This window comes from Chaetodon auriga, chromosome 12 (assembly GCF_051107435.1).
Source record: "Chaetodon auriga isolate fChaAug3 chromosome 12, fChaAug3.hap1, whole genome shotgun sequence".
Lineage (NCBI taxonomy): Eukaryota > Metazoa > Chordata > Actinopteri > Chaetodontiformes > Chaetodontidae > Chaetodon > Chaetodon auriga.
In genome coordinates this window covers 25,693,298-25,705,586 of record NC_135085.1, presented here as the reverse complement: position 1 = coordinate 25,705,586, position 12,289 = coordinate 25,693,298, and the positions used below count along the sequence as shown (strand labels likewise).

At 45.3% G+C, this 12,289-nt stretch overlaps 1 protein-coding gene across 2 annotated transcripts; it reads left to right on the top strand.

The window, feature by feature from the left end:
- Nucleotides 1–12,044, top strand: LOC143329715 (CYFIP-related Rac1 interactor B-like). Of its 2 annotated transcripts, none has more exons than XM_076745732.1 (11): nt 1–116; nt 3,413–3,486; nt 3,602–3,723; nt 4,199–4,304; nt 4,603–4,739; nt 6,750–6,827; nt 7,034–7,150; nt 8,931–9,010; nt 9,151–9,277; nt 10,049–10,119; nt 10,323–12,044. In XM_076745732.1, the coding sequence occupies exons 2-11, from the start codon at nt 3,414–3,416 to the stop codon at nt 10,390–10,392; spliced, it is 981 nt and encodes a 326-aa protein (XP_076601847.1). In that variant the 5' UTR covers nt 1–116; nt 3,413; the 3' UTR covers nt 10,393–12,044. The 2 variants fall into 2 exon arrangements, with proteins under 2 accessions (XP_076601847.1, XP_076601849.1); XM_076745734.1 differs by lacking the exon at nt 1–116 and adding an exon at nt 1,822–1,907.
- Nucleotides 12,045–12,289: the final 245 nt, after the last annotated feature.

Here is a 12,289-nt window from a genome sequence, read left to right as displayed (position 1 = left end):
ATACCCACTCAGCATGTAGAGGAGGCGGACCGCCGGGAGACACCTGGACCACCGCGGACACGCCGGACCCGCACACACGCTATCGATCCGCACTTATCGATTAGCCATCAGTGAAGGTGAGGAGCGCGACGGGTCGCGTTCGGGGCCGGGAGGGGGGAGTCTGGTGGATCCGGACGGGGGTTCCGTCCTCTCTGGGTGGATCCTGGTCTCAGATCAGACATGTCAGGTCCTGCAGACTCACCAGGAAAGAGCTGATCTGATTTCAAAGTTCAGTTTGACTTTTTATTGTGTTTATTACGAGGCCGAGGAGGCGGTCTGCACGGCTGCTCTGAGATCAGATGTTTGAGAAGGTCTTAGCCGAAGCGACACACACACACACACACACACACACACACACACACACACACACACACGCACACAGAGTGTGAGGTAACGAGTAACCGCCAAACCTGCATTTAGCAGGTAACTGCAGGGGAGGTAACTGTACTTCAAGTATTCCACTTGGTCAAAGTTTGCAGTCTGGAGGACAGAAATGATGAGAAAACTCATCAGACACGATCAATGCTGGAAGAAATATTCAACAAGTATCAATACCACAAGGCAGTACCACCAAACAGCGGGGGAAAAGTACTGTGCTTGAGTAAATGTACTTCTTTTTTGAGTATTTCCACTTTATGCAACTGTGTACTGCGACTCTGCTCATCTCACAGGGAAGTGTTGTACTTTTTACTCCCTGCACGTTTATTTGACACTTTGTACATAAAAACATACAATATGCTTCTAAGATGTGATGCAGTACTACCTATACTATACTACAAATCTACCCATGAGTACACAAAGTATCTAAAATTGTCTCTGTATTGACAGACTATGACATTAAAATGTTCTGATGTGTCTGTGATAAAAACAGAATGATGAAATATTCTAGACTAATAAACTGTGAACGGAGCCTTGATGAGGTACATTTGATACTTTAAGTCCATTTTGGTGGAAATACTTTTTACTGAAGCAACATTTTTAAATCAGGACTTTTACTTGTTTTGGAGTATTTTCAGACTGTGCTTTTTCTACTTTTACTTGAGTACAGGATCAGAGTACTTCTTCCAGTACTGAGAGTTCCTCTGTGTATCCTCAGGAACCCAAAGTGAGTTTTCAGAAGTATCATTACTTCGAAACAATCCCAAGTATTTTAACACTGTGGTATTAATGATTTCATCTTAGTAAATGATGTGAGTACTCCTCCAAATACTGCGTCACACGCAGCTTTCGGACGTCACAGGCGTGACGCTCAGAGTACGAGCAGAGAACGTGACAACGTGATCGTGTTTCCTGACGTTCTCTCGTGTTCTGGACGAAGATCCAGACATCAGATGAACTGAATGCTTTTGCTGTTTGATGCATCCAGTATCTGGCATGTTTGAAAATGACTTCAGCATCCAATCAAAATGGCCGTTGAGTCGTTTTCTTTCGATTGGCTAATTGATTGACGTGGAAACACATCAGCTGTGGTGGAAGACGAGACTCCCGTCCTTCAGATGAAGTAGAAATACTCCCAATATGACAGTAAACAGCTGCTGCGTTCAAAGCCTCCTCGAAGTGACAGGAGTATAACCAGCTGAATGTACTATAAGTACCACAGGTTGAAGTACTCGACGACACTCGCCGGTCGTGTGTTCTGTCGTGCTCGGCGCGGCGCGGCGTTGTTATTGGCACAGTGTCTCACCTGATCTGAGCTCAGTCTGCTTTACTTCCTCTGGTTTAAATTTAGGCCAAACTTTCAGAGACTTCATCACTTCCTCTTTTGGCTTTTTTAACGAGAAGACGCTGCTTCCAGTTCAGTTTGCAGCTCAAAGCTGGTCGCTGTGCAGAGCAGCAGAAAGCTTTCAGACGGTCGACTCTCCTTCACAGTAAGTCCTCTCAGCTCGTTCAGTCAGCGTCAGGTGCAGTTTGCTGTGCAGACTCCATGTTTGTTACTGGAAGTCGTCTGAACGTCTTTCTGTAGAACAGAGCAAACGTTGGACCTTCAGACTTCAGCTCAAACACCATCGTTCTGAACTTTGATTGTCTTTGGGGCTGAGATCATTGGTGAGGCTCTCTGAAGAACTTTAAGAGCAAACACCTGCAGAGCTGATGACGTTCCCATCAGCCTCAGCTGCACTCAGTGTGTGCTGCTGAATGTTAGCATGCTAACATCCTTCAAGTGTCAGCCTGAAGGCCTTAAAACAGAAACTCTGTGAACATCAGATTAGAGAAGCTGCGAACAGCCGATGATGAAGCATTTCTTCAATCATTGAAGTTCTGCCTGTTGATCTCTGCTTCTGTCTTCTTGTACTTTGATGTGGATGTTCCTGATATGGGCCTGAAGCTCTGATCTCTCTTCTCACTTCACAAACTGTCTTCTGTAACGTAAAACTCGGTCAAACTCAGCGAATCGGTGTCTCGCGCTGCGTTCAAACCACTTATATTTCTGACAGACCACAGAAAACGTCACGGCCATTTAAGGCGTTTGACTTTCTGGACGAGGAGTCTCGGTGTAGCACAGCTTGTCTTTAGATCAGCGCTTCTCAAAGTCTGGACCTCGGTCCACATCCGGACCGGGCGGCGAGTCGATCGGGACCCGACCCGTGCCGTCACCTGGCGTCCTGCGGGTCACATCCAGCTCGCCACAGTCCCGTCCGGACCGCAGAACATTCATGACTTCAGACAATGGGCACGTCTGATGTACAGTACTGAGTAAAAGTACTTTGTCACGTTCCTTCACTGGTGTCAAACATCAGATCCTCAGAGGTTCAGCAGATCTCTGGATCCTTCTGTAAAAGCAGCAGATTACTTCCTGCCCAGTGAAAACCACGTATCTCCACATGTGTGAATGTTGACGGATGAAATGTTCCTGAATGAGCGGCGGTCCGACCCGCAGACACCGTCTGTGAACGGCCTCTGCGTGGTCGGCCTCTGTGTGGACGTCTCTGCGTGGTCGTCTCTGCGTGGTCGTCTCTGCGTGGACGGCCTCTGTGTGGACGGTCTCTGTGTGGACGTCTCTGCGTGGACGTCTCTGCGTGGACGTCTCTGTGTGGACGTCTCTGCGTGGATGGCCTCTGCGTGGACGTCTCTGCGTGGACGTCTCTGCATGGACGTCTCTGCATGGACGGCCTCTGCGTGGACGGCCTCTGCGTGGACGTCTCTGCATGGACGGCCTCTGTGTGGACGTCTCTGTGTGGACGGTCTCTGCGTGGACGGTCTCTGCGTGGACGGTCTCTGCGTGGACGTCTCTGCATGGACGTCTCTGCATGGACGGCCTCTGCGTGGACGTCTCTGCGTGGACGTCTCTGCATGGACGGCCTCTGCGTGGACGGCCTCTGTGTGGACACTCATCACTCCAGTGACTGAAACTGTTCAAACTGTGTGTTGGCAGCATGGGGAACCTGATCAAGGTGTTAACCAGAGACATCGACAACAATGGAGGAAACTTCTTCCTGGACTTTGAGAGTGAGACACACAAACACACACACACACACACACACACACACACACACACTCACACACTGCTCTAACGAGACAGCAGAGAGCGTTTGACCTTTGACCTCTGCGTATCTCCCTGCAGACGCTCAGCCCACACAGTCGGAGACGGAGGTGTGGGAGAAGGTGAACCAGGTGCTGACGGAGGCTCGGGTCATCCTGGACGACCTGCAGGCGTACAGAGGGGCAGGAGAGGAAATACGACTGGTGAGTACATTTACAGTACATTTGAGGTAGAAGTACTTCGCTCTTTTCTTTTCATGCTACTTTCTACTTCTACTTCACTCCATCTCAGGGGAATGTATCTGCTAGTTACTTTGACTATGAATCCAGGAGTCACAGTAATCTTTACTGTGCCGAGTACTTTTACTCTGAAGTACATTTGATTATACTGACATACTTTTACTTCAGAAACATTTTCATTGCAGGACTTTAAGTTGCAGTGTGGTATTAGTACACACTTTTCTACTTTACTACTACTTTAAATAAGGATTTGAATCTGTTTTCAGGCTTTTACTGTGAAAAGACACAACTGTTTCCTGATGAGTGTGCGTGCGTGCCTGTGTGTGTGTGTGTGTGTGTGTGTGCGTGCGTGTGTGTGTGTGCGTGTGTGTGTGTGTGTGTGCGTGCGCGTGTGTGTGTGTGTGTGTGTGTGTGTGTGTGTGTGTGTGTGTGTGTTCAGGCCATACAGAGTCCTGGTGTGGAGGGGGTCCAGGAGAAGGCCTGGTCAGCTGTGGTTCCTCTGGTCACTAAGCTGAAAACCTTTTATGAGTTCTCCCAGAAGCTTGGTAAGAACCTGGAGACAAGCTTCAGATGAACGTCCTCTTCTGTCCTCTGGACTCTGTGTGCCTCCTCAGACTCAGCAGGAGGTCGATCAGTGTCCACAGACGCCTCCTGCTGTGGCTGTAATGAGCAGTGCAGCCTGTAGGGGGCGCCGGCAGAGCCTGAGGCTGCCCGAGGAGACGTGTTGGCAGTGTTTCCTGTTACATGTTCAGGAAATGATGTCTGACTTTTACTCATGGAAGAAAACGTACCTGTCCCTCTGTCTCCTCCTCGTCCCCCCCGTCTCCCCGTCTCCCCTCTCAGAGTCCAGTTTGCGGTGTCTCCTGGACGTCCTCACCAGCTCCGCTTCGACTCCCACTCAGCACCTGGAGCAGAAACAGGCTCTGGCTCGTCAGTTCGCCCACATCCTGCACTTCACGCTGCGCTTCGACGAGCTCAAGGTCTGCTCCTGCTCCTCTGAACCTCCTGCACCTCCCCCACCCCTCTTCTTCTTTACCCCCTCTACAACTCCTCTTCTTTACCTCTTCTACTGTTGCCCCTTTTTACCTCCTTCACTCCTCCTCTTCTTTACCTCCTTCACTCCTCCTCTTCTTTACCTCCTTCACTCCTCCTCTTCTTTACCTCTCCTTCTCCTTCCCTTTTTACATCCTTCACTCCTCCTCTTCTTTACCTCCTTCACTCCTCCTCTTCTTCACCTCCTTCACTCCTCCTCTTCTTTACCATCTTCACTCCTCCTCTTCTACCTCCTTCACTCCTCCTCTTCTTTACCACCTTCACTCCTCCTCTTCTACCTCCTTCACTCCTCCTCTTCTTTACCACCTTCACTCCTCCTCTTCTACCTCCTTCACTCCTCCTCTTCTTTACCTCTCCTACTCCTCCCCCTTTTACCTCCTCCACTCCTCCTCTTCTACCTCCTTCACTCCTCCTCTTCTTTACCTCCTTCACTCCTCCTCTTCTTTACCTCCTCCACTCCTCTTCTACCTCCTTCACTCCTCCTCTTCTTTACCTCCTCCACTCCTCTTCTTTTTTACCTCCTCCACCCCTCTTCTTTACCTCCTTCACTCCTCCTCTTCTTTACCTCCTCCACTCCTCTTCTTTTTTACCTCCTTCACTCTTCCTCTTCTTTACCTCCTTCACTCCTCTTCATCTTTACCACCTTCACTCCTCCTCTTCTTTACCTCTCCTACTCCTCCCCTTTTTTACCTCCTTCACTCCTCCTTTTCTTTATCTCCTCTTCTTCACCTCCTTCACTCCTCCTCTTCTTTACCATCTTCACTCCTCCTCTTCTACCTCCTTCACTCCTCCTCTTCTTTACCACCTTCACTCCTCCTCTTCTACCTCCTTCACTCCTCCTCTTCTTTACCACCTTCACTCCTCCTCTTCTACCTCCTTCACTCCTCCTCTTCTTTACCTCTCCTACTCCTCCCCCTTTTTACCTCCTCCACTCCTCCTCTTCTACCTCCTTCACTCCTCCTCTTCTTTACCTCCTCCACTCCTCTTCTACCTCCTTCACTCCTCCTCTTCTTTACCTCCTCCACTCCTCTTCTTTTTTACCTCCTCCACCCCTCTTCTTTACCTCCTTCACTCCTCCTCTTCTTTACCTCCTCCACTCCTCTTCTTTTTTACCTCCTTCACTCTTCCTCTTCTTTACCTCCTTCACTCCTCTTCATCTTTACCACCTTCACTCCTCCTCTTCTTTACCTCTCCTACTCCTCCCCTTTTTTACCTCCTTCACTCCTCCTTTTCTTTATCTCCTCTTCTTTACCTCCTCCACCCCTCTTCTTTAGCACCTTCACTCCTCCTCTTCTACCTCCTTCACTCCTCCTCTTCTTTACCTCTGCTTCATCCACACCTCCCACTCTTCCTCTCCTCATCTGACACGTCCTTTTCCTTTTACTCTACTTCATACTTCACTGCAGTACATGTATCTGACAGCTGTAGTTACTTTACATGTAAACACTTTGCGGCTCTTCATTTTAATTATTGTTTTTTTAAATTAGATTTCTTGTTCTTGACATTTGCAGTACTTTTCTTGTCTCTCACTGTGTTTATTGTGGCTGTTCTCTAATGAAGCACCAGGGCTGAGCTGATGGAGTACGATGCTTCGTTATAAATGAAACAATATGAGAAAAACCTAAATTGAGCTCCAACTCGACCGACTCCAGCAGGAACATCCTGCTTTGACATGAATGAGGAGACACAGTGATCTAATGAGACCAGAGACGAGAGGACAACAGACACAGGGGACACTTTACTGCTCACTCTGTAGTTTTACTTTTAATACTTTTATTGCTTTTACTGATTATACATCAGTTAAGTGACATTTTGAATGCAGTACTTTTACTTGGAAAGGAGCCTTGTTATACTGCAGTATTGCTACTTTTCCTGAAGTAAAGGATGTGAACACTTGTTCCACGCTGTCCTCTTCACGGGCTTCGTCTCTGCTCCAGATGACCAACCCGGCCATCCAGAACGACTTCAGCTACTACCGTCGAACCATCAGCCGCATGCGGATCAACAACCTGTCGGTAAGACGAGCGTCCTGCTGTCTGTCCACTGGCTCAAAATCAAAATCCATTTTTAATCTTGACTTTTTGACTGAAAGCTCTTTTCTAATCTTAACGTTGACAACAATCTGTCATCAGACCAATCAAACGTGGTGATTTTTGGTTTTGTCACAATATAAAACTGATCGCTGAACAGTTTTCCATTGCGACCTGTTGCTTTTTTTCAGGCCGACGCAGGAAATGAGGTCAACAATGAGCTGGCCAATCGGATGTCTCTGTTTTACGCCAGCGCCACTCCGATGCTGAAGACGCTAAGTGACGCTACGTCAAAGTTCGTCTCAGATGTGAGTCCGTCCATAGATTTATATTCCAGCTTTTTATGTAGATTTTATGGTGATTTTATCAACACATTATATGTTTTAATTTTCTACATTTAATTTTCTTATTTTTATTCATTCATTCCTTTTGTAATGAATTTTGACTGGACCTAAATAACCTTTTTGGGTTTCTTGGTCGTTAAAAAAACTGCAGGAGACAAAAAGTAGGAGACAGGAAGACAAACACTCAACAGTTCTGGGTTGGTTAATTCAAAGTTAACGCTGATTTACAGAAAAAAGAAAACGTCATTGAAGGTTTTATTTTGCAGGTGCAATGAGCATTTCAGCCTGTAGGGGTCACTAACGGCGCTGTAGACTGTTTCCATGCTGGTGACAGCTGTGGCTGGAGGCATGACGTCCTCAGGCTGTCTGTCCCTCTGTCCCATTCTAGTCAAACAGTATCAAACACTAATTATGACAAAATTTAGGTAATATGATGAAGTGATGGGCTTTCATATCCCAAAGGTCAAAGGTCAGCTTCACTGTGACATCATAATGCTGTGCAGAAACACTGTCCTGATCCTGAATCAGTGACTGACCTTCAGACTGTCTGATGGTTCAGATCTTCTGCCATCGGTTGAACTCGTCTGTGAAGTGTCCACCTTCTACAGTCTGCAGCTTCTCTGCAGCAGCGTCCATGTTTGAGCATCGTCGTCCAGCAGAAGCTGATTGGTTGAGCAGATGTTGATCTTCAGGTGATGGTCGTCGCTCCCTGTGATGAAGCTCTCTGTCCGTCCTCTGAACTCCTCTGGACAAACAGTCTCTAAGTGAAGACAGCGTGTCTCTACCTGACTCCACAGACAGAACTTCGTTTCACCAACAAATACTCTGAAAACCTTCAATTAAACTCCTTCAGAGTCTTCACTACATGTATGATGTGAGTCTGGACAGACATGATGCAAACTGCAACCATGAGGCAGAATTCTAGTTGTTGTTGTCATAAAGACCAGCAGAGGTCGCCCTCCCTACATGTTCCTGAGGGTTTAACACTGCAGGGGAGTCAAAACGCTCCCAGTGTTTCAGGAAGGTAATGAAAAACATGAAAGGAGTACAAATACACTTTTAGCAGCGTAGTACTATATGACTCAGTTTACTCCAAGAACTCCCATGAATAATATTTAGTTATCATTCTTCCTGTCTTTGTCTCTATATTTGTTTTATTTGCTCTCTATTTTATATTATGATTTTCCCCATTTTTTATTTTATTGTATATTTTTAAAGTACAAAAAAATAAGCAAAAACAGTGGTTGAGTGTAACCAAGTACATTTTCTCAAGTACTGTACAGAAAATGTACTTGACTCCACTGGATTTAGTTAATCTGTTCCACACAACATGTATCCTTAGCATGTACTGACTGTCAGAGGCTGAACTACCCAACAGTAGATGAAGTAGAATTACCTTCAGCAGTACCTGGAACAGCTACAGCGTGAAAATGCCACTCAGACATAAACACAACTGTAAAAATGATTAAATATTCTGAAAGGTAGTTTTTTTGCATAAAGAGTACTTTCTGTACTCCGTTGCTTAAGTTGAAATGAGTATTTTTACTCTGTATTTTACAAGTATTACTACTTTCACTTAATTAAGAGATTTAAATATTTCCCACCACCTAAAACGTCTCCTGTCCATATGGTTTGACGTTCATGCTGATTGTTTCAGTCTGAAGCTTTGATGGAGTTCATGTGACATTTATGAACCTGCCGTGTTTATTGAATCAAACTTTATTGATCTGTTGTTGTGCTGCAGAATCCAGACGTCCCGATTGAAAACACGACGGACTGTCTGAGCACGATGGCCAGTGTGTGTAAAGTGATGCTGGAAACACCGTGAGTCCTGATGTGTGCCTGAACGCATCATCACAGCCACCTGTCTCAGCCATGAACCAACACTCTGTGTGTGTGTGTGTGTGTGTGTGTGTGTGTGTGTGTGTGTGTGTGTGTGTGTGTGTGTGTTTGTTTGTGTGCAGGGAGTATCGCAGTCGTTTTACCAGTGAAGAGACGCTGCTGTTCTGCCTCCGTGTGATGGTCGGTGTCATCATCCTGTACGACCACGTTCACCCAGCTGGAGCCTTCGTTAAGACCTCAAATATAGACGTACGTTAGGGAGACATGAAAATCTGTTTTCTGAAGTGTGTTAAAAGGAGGTACTGGTCTTACAGTCTGAGTTTGTTGGGCAGGTTGTTCCTGGATTCAGATTCTCTTCCAGTGATGGCTCGACCCCTTTAGCCTTACTCTTGTCTTACACACGGGAACAGCTGACAGGTTCCTGCCTTGTGAGGACCCCTGACTCTGTGCAGGGTTATGAGGACGCAGTAACTCAGATATAGTCTGAAGCCACAAAGTGCTTTAAAGTTAATGAGTAAAATTGAGAGCATAGACATCCAGTTTTGAACTTGTATTGGACCATCTTTAATGGTAGACAGGCTAGTGTGGAGTTCAGACTTCGTTGGGACGTACATGTATAGCTGTGTATCATCAGCATATTAGAGGAAGGAAATGCCACCACTGCAAATGATATCACCTGGTGGGAGCTTATGTAATGAAAACTGGAATGGACTCCTGGGGCACTCTAAAGTGTACTAAAGACCAAGATACTGACCCTATGTTCATTATAAAACGCCTTAAATTTAGCTTTTAACTCACTAGTTTTAAAAATTCAGTCATCAGAGGATTCTCCACTGCCTTTTCATGGATGGAACATCATCTGGTCTGTTCTTGGGTCCCTTTTGGATCAAAGATGATCTGGTTTGGGTAGGCTTCCATGGGTCTATCTGGGCCTTTGAAGACCTCCACCGCCTTGTTCCTGTTTCCTGTTTCCAGCTATCTGCTTCAGGATCAGTTAACTCTCTGTTTGCCCGTTTTCAGATGAAAGGCTGCATCAGAGTGCTGAAGGAGCAGCCGCCCAGCAGTGTGGAGGGATTACTCAACGCTCTCAGGTCAGACAGACTCCAGATACCCCACAAATATTGAGTTTAAGAAGTCATAAACATTATCGTCATGTACGAAGTGTCCGAGGGAATAATAGATGAATTGTGATTTTTTTTTTCCCCATTAAACTCCACCAGTAACCTGATGCTTTTCTCACTTGATATTATAATTATTATATCGAATGGTTAATGTGCCTCCTCCATCCCTGCAGGTATACGACCAAACATCTGAACGATGAGGCTACCTCCAAGCAGATCAAAAACATGCTGCAGCCAAATTAGCTCAATGCCTCTTGAGCAGAAGTGAAACTGGAACGATACAGGGAGACAAAAGTGTTTTGGTCCAAATTTCAAATGAACTACTGAACAAACCTGTAGCTGATTTTTCTTTGTTTAACCTCAGTCGTCGTCGTTTTTTAATCTTATTTGAGAAAAGCTGTTTTTTTGTTGTTGTTGTAAAAGAGAAAAGAAGAGAAACCCTTTTCCACCACGAGAACCTTTTCTAGAACTGTTTTCGAGAACCCAGGAACTTCTACACTGAAAGAACCTTCTTCTGGTTAAATTCCTTGGCTGCAGTTCCTACCTCAGAACAAAGTCTCTGTGGCCGAGGTGAAACTTTTCAGGACTGAACATCACTGATTGGTCAAACACACAGAATCTTAAAGGAAAAGTACGCTTTATTACAATTTGGGTTTTATTTTTGTAACTCCGGCCATCAATTCTCTGGGTAATGATATTCATTTGCTCGGCCACGTTTGATGAACCGTGTTCAACCAGCCTCCTACAGCAGCATGAGCAGTGGGTCTGAAAGTTTTGGTTGTTTCATTTGAGAGATTTCTGTTGAAGTGGTGCTCAGGTGGAAAAAATATGTGCTCTAATCGGAGTTAAGCAACATTTGAATCAAACTGAATGACAGCACTGGGATTGTTTTTATGATAAACTCCTAATAAATAATAACAAAGAATGCTTTTTCAAACTTCAACAGTTGCTGTTTTTATATTTAATGTTCAATAGAAAATCCTAAGATTTTAAACCAAGATGATTAGTTTACCTTAATGTCATTACAGATAAAACTGATGGCTGCAGAGTTCTTCAAACATGTTCGGATGCGCTGTAGTTTTTCTTTAACAGCTTCTTAAATGCAGAAAAACAGTTGCTCGTCAAATGATGCCTGAATCCTAAATGTCACCTTGTAATTTTCCTGGTTTGCAGGGGAAGCTAACACAGACATGCTTGCTCTACAATCGTTTTGAATGTGTGACGCTTTGGAAATTTTCCATCTTAGTTTTGAAATAATTTCTATAAAAGTCTCTCTGGATCTTTGAGCATCATGTGACCTGCACTTGCTCACTTCCCTAAAAGGCCACACAGCCCAAAGGATGTACATTTCCTGTGGTTTCTGGATTCTTGGGTGGAAAAAGGTCAAAACGCTCAGTAGCCAGTTTGTTTTGGGGAACTGAAGCAGCTCATTCTTCCTCAGAAGATGAGCTGTTGGCGTCTCTCACATCCAGTAAAACTGTGTTTTGTGTCTTGTTTGGGCTCAGGTGACTTTTCTGCTTTATGTGAAGCCTTTTCTAACTCAGTGTTTCAGTTTTACGAGAGGAGAGGCTTTAGGGACGAGGACTGACTGCAAACATCCGGTTAACGTTCCCGCCGCCATTAAAGAGCAGCTCACAGCTGATTGATGTGATTTCTGTTTTTGCTGTGATAAACTGGCTACTGAGAGCAGTTTGGGATTAGTTTGAGAAGGAGAACCACTGTGAGGGAGAAGATGCGGTACTGATGTGACTGATGCGGACTTCAGTGGAACTGCTGACTGGAAATCTTTCCGAGCTTTGTTTGCCTTGTGTGTCGATGCTGCAGTGTCAGGGATTGTATGGCATTAATTGTTTTAACTGATGTTTGTGTTGGCCAAATAAAGTTTTTACATTTGTAAGAAACATGTGATTCTCCTGTTTTTTTTTTTGTTTTTTTTTTAAATCAGCCTTTTTGAAGATCTAAAGTGAAACACTGCTGTTTTCTGTCTCCATTCAACGATGGATGAGTATCTTCTGCAGCACTGGACAGTCATGTGATCATCTCATTATTTTAACAAAGATTCAGCAACACTGAGAAAAAAGAAAACATCCCATGAGCCTCAGCCACTGCTGCGCTGCAGGAGCTGGACTCCGGAAGCTGC

Excerpts from the sequence above, each read along its gene's own strand:
- LOC143329715 (XM_076745732.1), top strand. The coding sequence starts at position 3,414 with ATGGGGAACCTGATCAAGGTGTTAACCAGAGACATCGACAACAATGGA. Across the intron at positions 3,487-3,601 it reads CTTCTTCCTGGACTTTGAGA|ACGCTCAGCCCACACAGTCG; the intron begins GTGAGACACACA and ends ATCTCCCTGCAG. Across the intron at positions 9,278-10,048 it reads TTAAGACCTCAAATATAGAC|ATGAAAGGCTGCATCAGAGT; the intron begins GTACGTTAGGGA and ends GCCCGTTTTCAG.